The sequence below is a fragment of the Ambystoma mexicanum genome, chromosome 12, assembly GCF_040938575.1.
Source record: "Ambystoma mexicanum isolate Mex_15411 chromosome 12, UKY_AmexF1_1, whole genome shotgun sequence".
NCBI classification, from domain to species: Eukaryota; Metazoa; Chordata; class Amphibia; order Caudata; family Ambystomatidae; genus Ambystoma; species Ambystoma mexicanum.
In genome coordinates, this window is record NC_090936.1 from 1,039,974,104 (window position 1) to 1,039,994,353 (window position 20,250).

Genomic DNA, 20,250 nt, shown 5'->3' on the forward strand with positions numbered 1-20,250 from the left:
ATTTCTTGAACAATCTCCCCAGCGCATTCCTATTCCGATGGTCCGCTGCTGTTGGGGGTGAAGGGGGTGTTGTGTCTCCCTGAAAATCAAGTCCCATCATGCAATCTCTCCCCTCCTTGTTCTGCGCATACTCTCTTCCTTCACCCCGGCACACACATCCATCTCGGCATCTCTCCTCTATTGGGCAAGACCTCTGCATCTTGGCTACGGATTGATGAGTCCAGTACAGTAAGTCTGCCACCTCTTCTTCCTTCTCTTGATTCTGTATTTGAATATCAACTTGTACAGATGTGCCCATCTATATTCCACGCCTTCATTCTCTAAGCCAGCCGTGACCAGTTGCAAGCTTTTCCGCTTCTGGAGTGTTGCTTGGGTTAGATCCTGGAAGATTAAAATGGTGACCTCCCTAAAGAGAATCTTCTCTTTAGTTCTGGCTTTCTTCCTAATCGTTTCCTGAGGCTGAAAAGAGTGGACTTGTGTAATAACATCAGGGAGCAGATCATTCCATTGCTGAAACCTAGAGAAGACTAAATGTGTGCGATCCAGGACGATGTCTACATCTTCACCCCCTCTATGATCTCGCCTAATTATGCTATAACATACTCCTCTCACTCTGTGATCTGTGTTGGGATTCCCTGTATCCAAATGTTATTCCTTCTCCTCCTGTTTTCTGTATCTTCCTGTTTGGCTAGTACAAATTCCATCTGATGTTGGAGTCCCTTCACTCTCTCAGTGAACTCTGTGTGTTCCTGCACCTGTTCGCAAAGGGAAGCCTCCACTTCCTCTATCCTAGATTCAGCTGTTCTTACATACTTCTCGAAGTCCTCCATTGACTTGGCCAGAGTAGTTGCGTTGTCTTTCAATTCCTGTTTAATCTTCTCTAGCATGGACTCTAAATCGGCTTTTGTAGCTGAGGGGGTCCTCAATATGCTTCTGAGGATTTGGGGAGTGCACTTGCGCCAACGTCACTTGTTGGTATTTCTTCATGCTATCTTGCACCTGCATGAGACTTTTTATGTCCCCCGATTGCATTCCCTTCTGTTTTTGGCTGCTTTAGCCATAATCACTTCTGTGCTGGACCCTCGCAATCTTCTCAGTCCCCCTCGGTAGTGCATTCACCCCCAGTATCCAATATATCCACTCATCTAGGTGTGAGAATCTGTCGCCTCCTCGTATACATTTCGCGGGTCTGGAGGACTACCCTGCGTGTTTTTGCACCATGGTTAGGTGAGGGCGGGCTCACTCCCACGTAATGGTCCAGAACAGGTGGGAAAATATATGCCTTCATGCCATTTCTACACTCTCTCGAGCCCAACCCCTAGTCTCCTCACCAGAGTCCTCTTATCATTCCCTGATAGTCCCTCTTTCATCTTGTGGTACTTTCAAATCACTCGATTAAAAACTCTCTGCTGTAGACAAACCCTCAAAGACCCAGAGTATGTTAGCTAGTGTGCCCAGACTCTTGACACCGCTCCTCCTGATGTTACCTTTCATGTCGGACGGAGAACCTCACAGAGCACCTGGGCTTTGTCTCCATCTCTCAGGACTTTGTGCGGTTTCGATATCGCCCCACCACGCTATCACTGTACGCCCTCTAGGCTGTTCCCCAGCGTTCCCGGGGACCAAGCAGGGCTCTTAACACTCTCCGCACTCCTCCCCCCGACAGTGGGATAACCTTGCACCAGAGTCTTCTTCACTTCCAAGCTCTCCACTCATCAGGATCAGATCTAGGCACCATCTTGTTTTTTGCTGCATAGCTATGTGGAGGCCGCATGTCTCCAAATTTGCTCGATCCAATCAGCCTGATTCATTAAATAAGTGCACCATAGGGTCTTTTGGGTAGCATCCGGGTGTGCAGCCCCTCAAATCTTAATTTGGTGGGATATAGGGCTCCGACAGGCCTTAGTCTTCATGGAGCTTGTAGAGAGTATGTTTGCATGGTCTTCCCGGTTGGTCACGCCCGATGTACAAAGTTTTAAACACAAAGGTCCCACGGGGGGAAGAAATCAATGTTGGCAAATCATTGTGGAAATTATTTTGTATTTTTGTTTTTTGATCCAACCTGTACTGTGAAAACAGTAATAAAAAATAAAAATTTCACGATGCTCGAAATGTACTGCTTCTTAAGATTACAAACGTCACTTTATTTTTGAGCCTATTGCCGTAAGCAGATTTGACTAAAAAGTGTAGTTATCAAATCAAAAGTAATTATTAGCGTTTATAGCATCAGTGAGACTTGTATTTTCAAACAAAGAGCAAGTCAAGTCACAACAAGATTTAAAACAAGACAATATAATTGAGCTAAATTACAAAGAAGTGTTCATGTCAGACCATTAAAGGGATAATTGATTAATAATAAATAACTAAAACAATCTTATGCTTTTTAATGTGCTGTTACTAATCTGTGGTAATTTGTCACTTCTCCCCAAAGGGGTTGGCTCCTCCTTTGGTACCAGGTAGGTGAGCCCACTATGCAATTCCCTCCCTAGGGGCAGGGAAAGCAGGATCCCATTGGGGTGACACCCACTGAGGTCAAGGAAGGCCCAAGCAGGTATTTCCTTTCACCACCCCTCATTGCAAAGACCCAACCAAACATGTTTGGAATATATGGGAACTGACCATGGTTCTGAGGTACAGAGCTCCTTTAAGGTGAATGGCTTGGTTTCTGACCCGTACCAGTAACTTGCTTGTGATGAAACTGCAAACCAATAGAATATTTTTCACTGGTCCAAGGTGGAACCTAAATACAGCACCAATGCCAACTGAGGAGAAGAGAATCAACCGTAAGGTGAGGAATGCTGGCTTGTGCAGGCCCGCGACATAGGGACACGCTTCCACACAGAAGGAGCTGACAGTAACACAGTCGGCGTGGAGAGAGGAGCTTTACGGCAGCCCGCAGAGTGCTGCCACTCCAGTGAAAGCATATGGGAACCACGAGCCAAAACTAACAACACTGGGCGCACTGGTGTCTTATTCCGCTGACACAGAGAGACAGACGCTTCAGAATAGCAGACCATGTGAACTGAAGCCAAGACACGGACGTGGCACTGTAAGGGCCATTACAACCACCTCTACTGCAGGGTAGTGCCACTGTAATGCAGGTACGCGGCAGCACCCGGGTAGCAATTGGAGAGAGGTGAGCTCACAATCAAGCCCATCCTGGTGTGAAGGTATAATTGTCCCAGAATGGGGTAAGAAAATACACAGACCAGCTCATACTGAGTAGGCCCAAAAACTACATGGCGATAAAGAAGCAAATATTCCATATGTGGGTGAGAAAAGCCACAAACCGCAGCAGGCTGAGCGAGCCCAAATACCACGCAGGGCTAAAAAGCAGAGTACCCAAGGAGGGTGGCGAGAGAAGCAATAGACTATCCAGGACTCAGCAAGCCCAAGGCTCACAAGGGCCTAACATTCCGAGCACCCCAAGATGGGGTTAGAGAAGCAATCGATGATCCAGGACTGAGTGAGTTCGATGCACACACAGGGCTAAGGATCTGAAGGGGAAGAGAGAAGCGATGAATCAACAAAGCTGAATAGCACTGCAAAAAGTGATATTGACAGAAGGGATGAGCAGCCCCAATGCCCACCCAGGTACTGAAAACAGTCTACCCCTCAAAAGGGTGAGAGAAGGAATAATGCAAATAAGGCTGAAGAGACCTGGATCCTGCCCAAGGTTGAAACTGTAAACATCACAGGAGGGGACAAAGAACAAACGTTGGTTTGGTACTTAACAGTGACTCGTACAGCATACATCACAGGAGAATGGATATGTTTGAAACTGTATGGACTGCCTGACAAGGACATTGTTTTAATCCTAAAGACAAGCTGAGAGACGTTTCTTTAGCAACTGTTCTACTGAACTGAAAGCTGGAAAAAAACATAAGAACTCTTTGGTTTGGGTCAGAAAACCAGCTTACTGTATTGCTCTCCCCTGAAAAGTGCACAGAACAACCATAAATCACCAATGCAATTATAGAGCAAATACTTCAACCCATAAACAGACAGACACAATAACTCACAGCCATGCACTCTTTAGATCAGCTCTTTACGGCTATTTGTTCAAAGGTTACAAGTACATAGAAATAACTCATAAAACTAATATGGACATAGATCACAGAAGAAGTAAAGAAGTCAAAAGAAATACATCACTGTGAGCGTAATTCTTGTCCTCATCTCGTCCAGAAGCGGCTGGAAGACTCCGGGGGCAGCCAGGCCGAGAGTGCCACAGCTCACAGGAAGGCCAGACGGAGTGTCCTTCTCTGGCTGAAGTCTCACCTGACCCCTCCGGGTTTCCGCATATATAGGAACTCCACAAAAGGGGAGTTAATTCTCAAACCTTCTGGAATTGCACCTGTTGAGGAACAGCCGTCGGTTGCCAGCTGGGTCAATCGAGAGCTCCCCTCCCCCCCACCCCCAAGGAACGCAGGGCCTCCCTGCTCTAAAAACATGCTCCACGGAGAACAGTAGCAAGTCATAACAACATGAGCTTTTACCAGCAGAAATGGCCTTGGCTGCATACCAAGTTGGAAAAAGCATGTTTGTCTCAGCATTGTGAATCTAACACTTCAGCAAAAGGTGTGCAGCCTTTCACTGCGGAGTGAAGTTAATATCCAACATGGCTCTGAGCGCTCCCAGAATGCATTGCGCGCCCGCGCCATTTTGAACCAAGCATAAATCAAGCAGCTGGAATATAAGTATATGTAATGTTACCACATGAAAAGAGCCATCCTGTTGGAAGTTTCACATGATTCAAATGACTAGCAGTTATCACTGTATGATTGCAAGACATAGTGTTATTTACGCAGTTTCCTCTCGAATGTGGTATGATTGTATTGATCGGTCAACTCTATTCGTCTGCATTTACCAATTTCTTGTGCTTTGCACGTCATAATATAACACACATCACCTTGGGTTACATTGTACGTAATCACACGTGTCAAATTTCTCCACTTCTTGTCGGTTTCTTGGCAGAACCTGCAGTACTCGTAGACTGAAAAAGATTGTCTAATGTCTGAGTCTTGAACTAAAGAATCATTATGTGTGACGCCGAAAAATATGCTTTAAAACGGGAACAGGCGTGGGCACCGCTACTAAACATGTAGTCAATAAAGCTTCAGCATTGTGCACATCAGTTTGTCAGGGTCCGGCTTGACTGAATTCCACAGGAGCTGATGCTGGCCCCACAGACCCTCACCAGGAGTTCACCTCTCAACCCTTAAATATAAGCTGAGCTGAAAACCCCAAGAAAGGGAAAGGGGAATTTGGAGAAAATAACAACGGAGACACTGCTGCCCTTTAACCGTCTGGTAGGCTCTGGTATCTGTGGTAAACAAATACACCTGGTTACTTATATAATAAGAAAACTTCTTTTCTAAGCTTATGCTAAATAAACTCTGAACTCTTTACCTCTTAAACCTCAGTAAAAGACTTAGAGGTTAGTAATCTTTGTGGAATATCTTGTAAATATATCTTGTGTTGTGCAAATAGTTCAAGCCAAACTAGTCTCTTTAGAATCCTAAAGTGATGGCCTTTGCAACATCTTTTCAGAATTAGATATTCTTCTTACTTCAAAGTTCTTTTGACCTTATGTAGTTTTCAATGCTTACATAAATTGCAGTCTTTCTCTGAAAACATTGAGTTCTATTTGCATAGATTACTTTAAATTATATTCTTTAACTTCCTGGAATACTGCTTTCTTTCTGCGTGTGAATTGTTTTCCTTATTTACACATTTACACAAAGAACGTATAGTTTCTTCCTTAACAAGCGTGTGCGATAAACACGTGAAATCAGAAGACGTGAAGAATTGTCTTCGCGTGTAAAATACACACGAGATTATTTTACAAAACCCGCGCGCGTGAAAAAAATACGTAAACGCGATAAAAATAACACGTGCTGATAAAAATGGACTCGCGCTCTATCGCAACCCAACACGCGCTTTCTCTTGAGACGTATTTTGCGTAAAAAAAATGTACACGCGCTAAAGTTAACTTGCGCAATTCTTTTGGGCACGCGCTCTATCGCAACCCAACACGCGCTTTCTCTTGAGACGTATTTTGCGTAAAAAAAATGTACACGCGCTAAAGTTAACTTGCGCAATTCTTTTGGGCACGCGCTCTATCGCAAAACCACACGCGCTTTCTCAGGAAACGTCTTTCACGTGAAAAATGTACACGCGCTAAAATTCACACGCGCAATTCTTTTTGGCACGCGCTCTATCGCAAACCACACGCACTTTCTCAGGAAACGTCTTTCACGTAAAAAATGTACACGCGCTTTAAAAAGAACACGCAAACGACAACTTGCGAGCTCGCTCACACATTAAACAGTCTTGAAGAACATTACACGCAGTTAATCAACTTTTAAATCCTACGCACAATCTTCAAGCTTGTTTTCCTTATAATAACTTTAACTGTAAATGTCTCTTTTCTCAAATGAACTTGAAACTTGTTGACTCTTTAAGTTTTCTTATAAAAGAAAATGAAAGTTCACTGTGACAATCTCAAAATCTTTAAAAGAACGATCCCACCTGATGACTTCTTGTTCAAATTGGATCAGCAAACGATATTCTTACTTCTTTGGTAGATTTTCTGAGCTCTGGAAAGGCCTTACTTAAGGAGCTTAACTAATATACAACCAGCCACTGAATTTCTCTGGATGAAAGGCAGTTTAGAATCTTGCTCATCTCCCAAGAATCAAACCCATTGTCCTCTCCACCAATCAGGCAACCAAACATATCATTGTTTCTTTAACCAATCAGATTAAGTTTCTTTCGCTCCATCTTGACTTGGGCAAGCACAATGTTAATTCTATGAACAAACTCTTCCTGTTACTAACCCAGCCAGTTCTGAAAGCACAACTAACCCAGCCAGCTCTAAAGGCACAATGTTAATCTTGTTACTCTTCCTGTTATTAAACTAGCCAGTCCTGACACAGTTAAACAAAAGTGTGATATATTCAGTACTTGCTGTGTTAAATAGATCCACATATTTTCTTCTTGAGTTATCATAGTAGAGTGTTTCCTCCGTCCTACAAAGGGCTCCTGCACAACTGGCATCAAGGTTGTTTTCACTTGCTCTTGATGTGTTTGTCGCAATTCACGGATCCATGTCTTCGGTCTGGCGGGCTTGTCGGCACTGACATAGAGTTGCTTGGGGACAACATTATTCATCACTATCAGTATCCTCTTGATCACTGGCACAGATGTGACATTTTTTGCTGGTGACAGAAGACCGTCTAACCCTTACAAATGGAGTCCGTTTAGTGCCACAGCCACACCAACCAGACCCAGGATCTACAAAGCAAACCCAGAAAAGAGATCACAGTGTTGCACATCACTCTCCTAGGTAACATTTGTCTGCAGGTACATATTGCCATTTCCTTCTACCAGGCTCCATTACTAAAACCACTTGATCTTTGCCTGATGCAATGACATCTGCTGGCACTGGTGGACCACTTGGCTGTTGCACCACACCTTTGCACCCGGTACCATGCTGGTAGTTAACACTGTAGGAGGCTCCCCTTTCTTAATCATGGACAACTTAATGGGAATGACTATCAATTGGGCCACTCGATCACCCTTGTTGATTGATAACAATTGATCCCCACTATTCATTAGGATGACTTTAATCTTGCCTTGGTAATCCGCATCAATTACCCCTCCCAACACTTGAACTCCCTTCAATGCTAGGCCAGATCTAGGGGAAATCCATCCCATATGCTCTGGGGGAATCTGTACTCCAATCCCTGTTTCAATGACAACTATTCCTCTTGGATCTAATCTGATTTCGTCATTAGAATGCAAGTCCACCCCTGCTGACTCTGTAGTTGCTCGATAGGGAGCTAAAGAACCTGGTTTAATTTCCCAGTATAACGATGTTTCTCTGACTGAATTTGGTTGAACCTGCAAAGTAGGAGTCATTAATCGCATCAAAGGAGTTTCATGTTCATACACAGGCCTATTGTTCAGCACCTGCACCGCATCAAACACACAATCACGCCAGCCTGCCAAACTGCCGTCTCAAGATTTGCGCAACTGTTCTTTCAGTAACCCATTGATTCGTTCAATTAGCCCTGCTACAGCTGAGTGGAAGGGAATATGATAGACCCACTCAATGCTCTTTTCCTGACAAAATTCCTGCACTAATTTGCCTTTGAAATGTGACCCATTGTCACTTTGAATCTGCAAAGGCACTCCATAATGTAATATGATCTGATCTAACAACCTGATGGTATTCAATTGGGTTGCACGTTTGCGCGGCAAAACCATCAAATATCTCGAGTATGTATCTACAATAGTGCATGCATACTGACAACCTCTGCTGATTGGCATAGGACCGATTATAATCAATCTGCCAAATTTGACCTGCTAATTTTCCTCTTCTCAATGTGCCTCGAACAACTTGAGGTATAGGTCTATGCAATTGGTATTGGCACACGGACACTACAAAATAATGGTTTTCACTACTTCTAAGGGAAGACTGATGCCTCGAGCTTCTGCCCACCTGATAGTAGCCTTTTCTCCAAGGTGCCCACATTTCTGATGGCCCCATTTGGCCAAACCCTCCATATCGTCCTCCCGAGCCTCTGCATCCACTGAGGCAATCTTGGTGTGTTCATCTGCAACAGAATTAAACCAACGATCTAATGAATCTGTGGCACAATGCGCGTCCACATGATATACAGTGATTTCACTTTGTAACAACATTTCTGCAATATCTTACCATAGTTCTTTTCCCCACAACTCTTTTGAATGAATCTTCCATCCATTCTTTTGCCAAGTTGGCAACCACACTGCCAATCCATTCGCCACTGACCATGAATCTGTGTACACATAACATTGACCAGGGGTCTCTTGTTTCAATGCTTGGTAAACTGCATAAAGTTCTGCGAACTGACTGCTCTTTCCTTTCCCTGTCGTTGTCAATATCTTTTTGGTTTTGGGATTGTACGACACTGCTTTCCAGTACCGCTCAGTTCCCACGTATCGAGCTGAACCATCCGTGAACCAAGCATGCTCTGTTTGTTCCACGGTCAAATCGTTGTAAGGTACTCCCCATTTCACTGGAGACTCACGTTTTTCAGGCACTTCCGGTGGTATGTAATCTGAGGGCGGTATGTTGGCTACTTGCTCATGTAATTTTGCCACTCCGTGTCCTGATTTGGCTCTGTCTTGAATGTACCATTTCCATTTAATTATGCTGGCTTCTTGAGCATGTCCTGTTCTGTGTTTTAGGAGAGCTCAGTACCCACTGCATGATTGGTATTTGTGGCCTCATCAATACATCATGGCCCACCGTCATTTGCTCAGTATCAACAAGAGCCCAATAACATGCCAGCAATTGTTTCTCAAACAGAGCATATGAGTTACCAGCATCGGGCAACTTACGACTCCAAAACCCTAATGGCACACATTTCCTGTCTTGTTTCTGCCACACACTCCAGTTAGCATAATTGTCTTGCACAGACACATTTAACTCCACTTCACCTTCCTTCAAGGGCCATAAATCAAGCACCTCCTGCACAGTGTCTTTCGCCATCTCAAAGGCTCTCTGCTGCTCTTCCCCCCCCCCCCACTGGGGGGGCAATATCTGCCCTAAATGCGGAATGTGCTGTCTCCAAAACCCAAACAGTCCTATAAACTGCTGAGCTTGCTTTTTGTTCGTTGGAGTGGTGAATTCAAGTATTTTTCTGTCAAGCTTTTGGCACCATTTCTCGATGCCCATGATGCCACTAAATACCTGGAAATATCACTGTTTCAGCTGGACCTTGAATTTTACTCAGATTAATCTCCCACCCTTCCTTTTTCAATCCTTCCATAAGGGCATCTAGCTGACTTTGCACGCTGTGCTCATCCTTGCCCTGAATCAAAATGTCATCAATGTAATGAGAAATGTGTATGTCAGGTTTACACGGTATCTTGTCTAAGTGTTCTGCCACCAGCCGGTGACAGATAGTCGGACTGTGCATGTACCCCATGGGTAGTCTCGTGAAAGTGTACTGACGTTCACCCCATGCAAATTCAAACTGCTCTTAACACTCAACAGCGATTGCCACGGAGAAAAATGCATTAGCTAAATCCATCACTGCATACCAAGTCCCCTCAAACCTTTTGGACATTTTCAATCAAAGTAATGGCATCTGGGACTGCGGGCACTACAACTCCCTGTAATCCACCGTCATCCTCCACGACCCATCCCCCTTTTTAATGGGCCAGAGCGGATTGTTCCATGATGTGGGAATAGGGCGTAATACACCCGTCTCCACGTACTCTTTGATGGTGTCGGAAATTTCCTTGTGCCCCCCCAGGAATGCGGTATTGTTTCATTGCTACCTGCTTGGTTGCTATTGGCACTTGCACTGGGGGCATCTTCAATTTGCCTACAGTAATGGGGGTACAAATCAATGCACTCACCCCAAACTGATACGTTTTACCGTCAAGTCCCAAGGTTAACCCTTCCAAAATGTCAAAGCCAATTATATACTCCGGTATCGGGACAATCAACACTTGGTATTTCTGTCTCTTTCATCTCCACTCGCGTTTGCACTGCGGGGGTCTCCTTTCCCCATAAACCTGTGATCGTAAACTGTTTGCCTTTAAATCGTGTTGGATTACCATGAATCAAAGAGGCCTCCGCCCCGGTGTCCATCAATGCTCGCACCCCTTGTGTACTTCCTGGCCCCCAAAAAATCTTAACATCAACATGAGGCCGCCTATCCACTTTTATGCGGGCAGACGCTGCGGAGCTTGGCCATAGCCCTAGTCAAACTTCGAATGAGTGTGACTTGACTCTGCCTTTAGCATTGCACTCGCCACCTTTCTCAAATCGGCGTATGTTGGCTGATACGGGGAAGGTGTCTCCATAGACCCTTCATCTTGTTCTTCCGCAGGGGGAGCAGAAGGTGAGGCATCCCCTTGTGGCTTGGTGACTACTTGTTTCTTAACCTGTTTATAGCGTTCTTTTGCTGCAAGCCCTCGTCTTTTGTATAATTCATACATTACTCTGGTTTCAATGCCATCAATTTCTTCATGTGGCACACCATCTTTTAACAAAGCCAAAAACATGTCTTTTCGGCACACGCGGGAGTCTCTATCTTGACGCCTGCCTTCAGTTCTTCTCTCACTGTGCCCCTCTCTCTCTCCCATGGCTTGTTATCACTCTTGTCCCACTCTCCCAAATCTGCAAGTTGCCTAATGGCATCTGCTACCTCATCAGTAGCCTTGCCCGTCATGCCTACGAGCAAAGTCATAATGATACTTTTGTATGCGGGTGGCGCAGTTCTAATCACCATGTTGCGAGTTGAAACTGAGAGCGGCACGGCTCCCATGTGATCAGGAGCATCTATGTGAATCGCCTCTTTCATAGCATGCTCTCTGACTTTTTGAATTGCTTCTCTCAATGTATACCACTTTGTTTCTTCACTTGGCCAGTCTGTGGTAATGGGGTATTTACGGTTACATGCTTGGGCTATCGGGTGCAACAAAGACACCTGCGTATCTTGACCATTTGCATCAGGGGGCGGTCCTGCTCTTAAGACCTCCTGTACATTGGTGTCAATTGACAGGGGTAAAAAACGTGGTGAATCAGTAGAATCTACCAACAACCCTGCAGCACCCCATCAAGCAATCTCACCATCCATGTCAATAAAGCTTCCCCTGATTTTTGCCTAAAACGGGTAATAATTTCCCCAACCTCCTGTTGTGTGTAATCTTCCAAAGTGGTTAAATCCACCATACCACCACCAGGATTCTGCGGGTGTGGTCCGGCTCGCCGCCTTCTAACAGGCTTCACTGCCACTGTTTTCTGTTTCACCTCTGGTTTGGGGTCAGACTCTTCTGCAGAAGTACTTTCTAGACTGGTCGAATCAAAAATATCACCATCCCACTTGTCTGGATCCCAGTCTGCGCCAGCAGTAGCGATTACTGTTGCCACCTTTCTTTTGTTGACCCCTCGCCGTCTTTTCCTATACTTATAACGAGCTACTCTGACTGCTGCCCTCTCAGCCACCGCCTGATATGTGTCGGCCTTATCTTTAAACAGTTTCATTTGAATCTGCTGCATTAAGGCAGTCTGCCGTTCTGCAGCCAGCTCTGTTTCTAATCGCAAAACCTCATTTTTCATATCTATCTATTTGCCTCTGATGTATTTTCCTATAAACATGCAAAAGAACCCAACCTGGCCTGCCTAATGCCACACATTCTTTACCACGTTCTACTGAAACTTGTTGAAAGCATGCAATTACATCAGCCGGATCGGCATCCCCCAATCCTTGATCCCAATTCTCACTTAGCCCTGCACCACAGGCCCATGCCTGAACCAACTTATCATATGGACTCTTAGTCCTGCCTGGAATGATAACATCAGAACATTCACCGCCAGCGGGAACACTCTTTTTCCTGAACAAACTATTCATTACTGCAAAATGGTACAAAACCTCTTTATATCGTTATATTTTTTTTTTCTCACTGCAATCACTCCCACAAGCACGCACACACCAGCAAGGAAAAAAAACAGCTTAACACAGTTCAACACTCACTGCCAACTTACTTTCGTTTGCAAGATAACCAAAGCCTATTTACATTCAAACAGATTCTTGAATATTTGGAACACTTCATCACAAATAACCCTGCTCACAGCGCCATAATGTATTGCTCTCCCCTGCAACCATAAATCACCAATGCAATTCTAGAGCAAATACTTCAACCCATAAACAGACAGACACAATAACTCACAGCCACGCACTCTGTAGAAGATAATCAGCTCTTTACGGCTATTTATTCAAAGATTACAAGTGTATAGAAATAACTCATAAAACTAATATGGACATAGATCACAGAAGAACTAAAGAAGTAAAAAGAAATACATCACTGTGAGCGTAATTCTTGTCCTCATCTCGCCCAGCAGCGGCTGGAAGACTCCGGGGGCAGCCAGGCCGAGAGTGCCACAGCTCACAGGAAGGCCAGACGGAGCATCCTTCTCTGGCTGAAGTCTCACCTGACCCCTCCGGGTTTCCGCATATATAGGAACTCCACAAAAGGGGAGTTATTTCTCGAACCTTCTGGAATTGCACCTGCGCAGTTGAGGAACAGCCGTCGGTTGCCAGCTGGGTCAATCGAGAGCTCCCCCCAAGGAACGCAGGGCCTCCCTGCTCCAAAAACATGCTCCACGAAGAACAGTAGCAAGTCATAACAACATGAGCTTTTCCCAGCAGAAATGGCCTTGACTGCATATCAAGTTTGAAAAAGCACGTTTGTCTCAGCACTGTGAATCTAACACTTCAGCAAAATGTGTGCAGCCTTTCACTGTGGAGTGAAGTAAATATCCAACATGGCTCTGAGCACTCCCAGAATGCATTGCGCGCCCGCGCCATTTTGAACCAAGCATAAATCAAGCAGAACACTTACCTCTAGGTTGTCCAAGGGGGGAGTAACCCTATGCGAAGTTAAATCCTAGATTCTCTTTCTTTACATAGTGTTAGGGCAGCTGTTCAGTCATTATAGGCTTTGATAAAGGACAGAATTAATTTGTGAGATGTCCTGACGAGCACCTGTTTGTTGTTTTCTAGAGTAGGTACTTCATTATAGAAGTAGGGCTTAGAGGTTACTTTAATAAAGCACACTGTTTAAATATGTCCCCTTGTTAGGCTCCTAGGCCTGTTTGCTACAGTGCATAAACTTTAACAAGACAGTTGGGAATGTAAGAACATCATAGAAAGCCACTGTCCCGTCTTAAGATGGATAATTAAATGAAGACTTTTTTAAAGGAGAAACCGCTGTTTACATACAAGAGAGGATTTCATAGTTGAAACTGGTACGTTGACGATGGATATTCACAGATTCTTATCATCAAAAAAGGGGACCTTCCTAAGTCTTTTAGGTTGGTAATGCAATCATAGTTATGAATATGAAATATCCCATTGCTGTAGAAGTTATTAGATTTAAACCACAGGAGCCCTAGCGAGTACATGGTGTACTTAATTAAATGGCTTTGTGGGTTAAATTACATTGGCGATAACACAAGCATTGTTACTTGAACTCTAAAAGCGTACAAATGAGACAAAGTAAATCACAGTTGATGACTAATTTTGCGGAGAAGGGACACAATCCACCATAACATTAATTCTGGATGTTCTGTAACTTTCAAGAGGTAGTGACGGAGAAAAAATAATGAAAGGGGGATTATTGGCTTTATAAACTCGCAATGATTGGTTTGTGAAGGTCTGAATGATAATGTGTTATCTATGAATGAGAAGGTGGAAGGAAGCACAATTTGTCATGTCGCAAGTTGGTTGGGTGTAAAGCACAGATACGCGATTTAATATGATGACGACACTCTTTATAGGAGCACTGTTACAAGGTGCTGCAGACCTCTTGATACGTGACCTCTCTGATGACCCAATGGACACTGAAAATGGACTTCGTACATTTCATGAGGGCACATATCCAAGCTGGCATAAAGAGGCAATTCAAACGTGTTGGGTTAGGGGACCACTAATACATTGTTATTCTTATTGGGGGAGGGTTAAAATGTCAAGTTGCAAGCTTTTAGCCACCAATAAAGTCGCTCAACTCCTCAATTGTACACATATACAATGCACACTATTTCTTACTCGCCAAGAGTCGGTTATCACTAGCCACTGGCTAGTAGAAAGTGCAAATGTTGTGCCCTGTTTAGGTTATTAATTAAGCCTGGACCTAGATCGGGAACAGAGCACTTTACAAGTCATAGGGCAAAGTACACGGTGGGGGAAATGGGTCTGTTCAGAAGGTATCAATAAAGAGAGCATGGAGCTAGCTGAAGAGGTGAAGGGCAGGCATTTTGGTAGCAAGGGATCTACCAGCAATCCAGGGGATGGGTGGAGTGCACAGATCACTCACTCAGTTTGGCTAGGTGGGGAGTGGAGGCAGAGTGGACCTAAGTGCTAAGGAGAAGCCATTCCTTGAAGGAGTGTCTTAAGCTCCTTTCTGAAATGTAGAAGCGAGGAGGTGAGTCTGCAGTTGGAGTGGAACGCATTCCAGAATCTGTGGAGAATAGACCTAGGCCAGTTTTATAGTTCTTTGCTTCCTGCAATGGCAGAGTTTAAGTCTGCACAAGACCTTGCTTCTGGTAGATTGTATGCTTCCGGAGATGCTGGACTTCTCACCACAGTAACTTGGGGACTTTAGGACAATGGCCTTGTAGATGGTGTAGCTGAATTTGAAGTTGAGGCATGCTTGTAACGGGAGCCAGTGCAGTTCGAGGAAGCAGGGTGATGTGGTTGAATTTGCAGAGTCCTTTTGAGTTGAGCTGCAGTATTTAGGACACATTTGAGGGATGCCACAATGGTATCCAGGAGGCATTCTAGGAGGGCATTGCCACCATCGACCCGTGAGAAGACCAAGGCTTGGTGCAGCAGATCTAAAGTGGTTTGCTGGATGCAAAACGTTTTTGTCTTCCTTTCTCTGTGATCCTTGAAGGACAGTTGTTTGTTGATGTAGAACCAAATGGACTTGGTGTAGGTGAGCAGCTGGAGTTCGAAGCCCCTCGAAATGTATAGCAGAAAGCTAGGTCTAGATGGCAGGGTGTTTGATGATGTTCGTCAGCCGTAGGCATTCAGTCTTAGAGGTGTTGATATTCAGGTAAGCACTGGACATCAAGGACTGGATGAAAGTGAGGCAGGCCTTGAACCCGTAGTTGTGATCGATGGAGGATATCTTGAGGTATAGCTGAGTGTCCTCTGCATATGAGTGGATGTTGATGGTGTGTGGAGCCAGGAGGGATCCGAGTGATTCCATGTAAAGATTGAAGGTCAAGGAGAAGAGAATGGAGCTTTGCTGGACTCCACAGGTTATGGGTAAAGTTGGTGATCTATAGGAATCCATTTGGGTGAATTGTGGGCAGTTAGCAAGGTAGGATTTGGACCTGCTCGGGATGACCTTGCTGATAGCCATGCAGCTGTGAGTGTCTGGTTTTCTACTATGTTGAACGTGGCTGATCGGTCAAGTAGAACCAGGAGGCAAGGATGGCCTTTGTCAAGGGTGTTCAGGGCATTGGCCATCACCTTGATGGCAGCCATGTCCATGCTGCATCTGGCTTTGAAGCCAGATTGGTAGGACTTGAAGGAGTTATTGCGTCGATGTGTTAGTTGTGTGGCTACTGCTGTCTTACGGATCTCCACTAGGAATGGGAAGGTGGGTGATGAGTAGGGAGTTGCAAAGTCATCGGGATCCTCTGTTGGTTTTTTGAGAAGCGGCAGAATTGGCCCGAGACCTTGAGTTGGGTAGCTGTTGATGATTACCGGGTAAGGGAGGATTGCTTCAGTTGAAAGGTTCTCGAGTACTGCAGCAGGGAGTAGGTCAACCATAGGTTATCCTAGAGTAGCAGTCAGGTTTTCCTTGATGAGTGTCCTGAAAGTTGTACAGATAGTGGTGTTATGTAGTGAAGTGTATATGAAATCTGTAGTGAAAGTAAAGTTGTTCTTGTTTTCAGGCACACGGCCACCATTCTTGAGAAAGCTTCTGCATAAAACGTTATATCGCAGCGTGTAATAAGGACCGTTCACTCATATGCTGAAGTCATGTTTTGAGGTGTATTGTGAATAAAAATAAAGAAGTTGTCTTATTGAAAAATCTTTGGAAGTGAACATAGTGATGTGTGCCAGCATAGAGAATGTCACTCACTCTTAACTACTATGATGATTTATGTAAGTTCATTCTGTGTGCCGATATCGAGGCAATTTTCAAGGCGACTTAAAAGGAACTCTATAAGAAGTATGGAAATTGGTTTATTAGGGAGTCTGTATGCAAATCATCAGCGTGAAAAGGAGGTTTATAGTAGCTTTTTGTCTGCATTTTGTCTTCTGACTATTGTTCATCAGAAATGTGTTTTTGTTGCTGCATAAGGCTGTCTTTCTTGAGGTGGCCATTTATTTAGCAGCAAAAACATGTCCACTCTTAAGTACTTTAAGGTCTTATATAGCTGGTATAGGCAGCTGCATATGGTTGCACACTGTGGATAGAACAGACACCACTTTGCCACTAGTTTGTTTTTTACCAGAATCTTTGTTTCTTGACTAGGGATACTTGTGATCTGAGGGTTTGGTGGGAGGTTGGTGGTATTTTATCCGTTTCTTTTGGAAGAATTGTAGGCTCACGTTGTAATATTCTCTGTACGTGTTGCATAGGCCCACTTGCCTGGGAGCCAATCTAGTGATTGTAAAGCCAAAGTGAGGTTGTCACTATTGAAAGGTGTACTAGGAATCTGGTAGCTGCTTTCTGAGCCTGCTAGAATCACCTAGTACATTACCTGTTAATTCCTAAATCAAGGAGCTTTGTGTAGTGTAGGCTTGACCGGATTAGGAAAGTCACTGCTTGAACATATGCAGGAGGGTGGGGAAATGACCGAAGCAAGTTTTGATTACCTTGTTTCTTCAACGTTCAGGGCAAAGGTTGGTATCCATGTTGGTCCTCACAAAGTCTATTGGACTGCTCTTCTAGTCGAGTTTTTATGAAGGTCGAGTGCCGTTTGCATAGAACTCAACCGTGTGGCGAGTACAACGAAATTCTGGGATGTTTTGGAACCTTTAGTTGACATTTACTGCAAACAAGCCTTGTTTACAATGAGTGTGAAACATGTTTCACTGTGCATGGTGGCCTTCTGGGGTGCAGTAGTGCTTCAAACATGAAGTAAGTTTATGGTGAAATGCACCATTTTACAGAAAGCGCTGGTAAAGTATTTGCTCCCCACTACCATGTTTATAGTGCATTTCTCTTAGTTCAAGTAGGTAGACTATTACTCGACCTACAGGCCTTGTAGTATTTTAAAGAATTTGTGAGGCCTGTGTGTTCACACTGTTTTTATTTTTATTTTTTGACATGCTTGGCTGGGAAAGGGCAGAGGCCCTCATATATGCGAAGGTAGATGGTTGGGCATGCCAGTGTCTCTGCAGGAGGGAACCCATGAAGTCAAATTGATCTCATTAGTAATATGTATGTTGACGTGAAAGGACAGATTTCGATTTATTGCACTTCGTTCCCTTTTTCAAACATGCTTTTTTAAATTTTAGTTTCAGGAGCAGCTGGTTATGGTTGAGTTATCAGGAATTCTTGATACGGATTTCTTAGATCGATGCGAAAACCGATGCAAGATTTTGGTAAGTATGTTCAAATAAAGAAATTGTTGCAATTTGATATTAAATGCTGTGTTGGAAACCTGTATGAAAGCCTTGAAACATTTTGATGCAAAACCTCTGCACAAGAAGGCATGCTTTCTCTTGTAAGGAAGTAATGATTGTATCGTTGTTCTCTAGGTTGTTGTCTGTGAATGAATGTTAAAAACAAGAACCCAAACTGATCCAACACATTCATAAGATCCATATTCCGTGTGTCCGTAGGCAAAGAACATGTATCCATTTGCAATTCCCAAGCACAGAGCAAGGATACTGATTATCTACTTTGCTCGGCACAAAGTAGAAGTTGGTACAACACAACCGCAAACACTGTCCCTCCTCCTTCTAAAAAGAAAAAACGCTTGTTAACATTCATCCTGTATCGTCCCATGCCAGCTTTCTCTCCCATCCCTCTTCTCCATGTATTGCCCTCCCTCCACCACCATGCCTTCTGCCTCAGAGTCCATATATGGAGGCGATATCACTCTAAAGAAACAGAAATAATTCATAATAAAGGTTTAAGATGTTCATGCTGAGGCTTTGCCATACTGTGTTTTCGGGAAGAAATTCAAACACCAGCAGATATGCGTTTATTTTCTTTCGTGCCAACTGCATAGCTACTGAATGATAATGCCAGGGTGTAAATTTTCATATTGCAATTTACTAGCCAGCCATAAAAAGTCACTTTGCGAACTCCATTCTGTGCAATCGGCAAGAATCAATTATCACTAGCCATTGGCTTGTGGCGAGTGCAAATTTTGAGCCTTGCTTATGTCACTGTATTTGTCCAATGGAGCTAGAGACACTTGTTTCAGTTTGAGCCCTGAGCGTCATTAGACTGCCGGTGATTAAGTTCTGTCGGGCATGGGTGTATGTGTTGTCTTTTTAGGTAAAGCTTCTGAAGCATGGTTTCTCCAGCAGTAGCACATGATGTTTGAGGCTGATGTGACATTCCTTCAATGCACTATACTCTTTAACACTGTGAGTATGCTGTTATTGTCATCCTGGAAATATAGTGCAATTATGCAAACTTTGAAACCAGTGGGATTATTGGTTGGAAATGAGTATGTGTGCTAACCATAAATACACAGTTGAGATTCTTATTACTCTGGTATTTTCAAACTGTGAATGTAAGATTACGATGGTAGTATACTGGGATCATACAGATTGGAAATAAATACACTGGCAATTTGCAAACTGGAATTGTGTATGGTAGAGTGGGCGTATGATGGAATAGTGTAATGATACATTGGAGATATACTGTTCTAAAAAGGAAAATGCTGACGTTCTGAAAATTGGATAACACTTCTAGCAGAGAAGTGGGAATGCACTAGGATTGTGGAAAGTGGTATTCTTCCGCCTGGGAGTAAACTCGGATTTTAAAATTGGGAATATACAACAGTTTCACTAAACAAGAATATTCCAAGGTGGCAAACTAAGAAAGAATATACTGCCGTGCTGTGACTGACAATACAGCAGACCTCAGGTTTGATCGTTTGGGGGTATATTGCAAAGTGTATAAATCCTGGGATTTGTGTATTTTATCACCATACAGTATACCACACTGGGTAGCAGTACACTGCATATATTGTTTTTGTGCAAACTGGATGGCCAACCTTGCAATACACACCTTTTTTCTACAAAATAGTAATATACTGGGATTAAACCAGTGTGCTAAATGTTTCAAATTGGGGCATTACGGGAGGGGGGGTAAAGGGTAGGGGGATCTTCCAGAATTGTGTATTTGCTAACTGGCAATATACTTTTGATTTGTAATCTTTGAGAATAATGGAAGTATACTTGTATTTATGTAGGCTGGCTAGACACTGCGATTTTACAAATTAGTGATATTTTTAAATTGTGTAACAGTAAACAGAGGGTTTAATGTCCTCTTCATCCCCTCTTTGTGTCCCCTACCTTTTCTGCATGTTTTATGTGATGCTCGGACCCTTTTATCCCAGTGAGGTGGGGGCCTCTGCCAATATGCCCCATTGTCTCACTGGGTCTGTGATCTGTCCATGACAGTTTTTCCTTATTGTGGTTGGTGGTGGTGTACTTTAGTGGCTGCTCCAGTTGAAGCCTTTTTCTTCAACAGGCACCC

The 20,250-nt window shown here is 43.9% G+C and overlaps 1 protein-coding gene across 2 annotated transcripts in view; it reads left to right on the forward strand.

Moving 5' to 3' along the window:
* The window catches only part of GTF3C6 (general transcription factor IIIC subunit 6), a 183,101-nt gene that overhangs the window by 11,279 nt on the left and 151,572 nt on the right, over nucleotides 1–20,250 (forward strand). For both annotated transcript variants that reach the window (XM_069629567.1, XM_069629568.1), the window contains exon 2: nucleotides 18,048–18,134. In XM_069629567.1, the coding sequence (XP_069485668.1) occupies nucleotides 18,048–18,134 (87 nt within the window). The remainder of the gene's footprint in view (nucleotides 1–18,047; nucleotides 18,135–20,250) is intronic.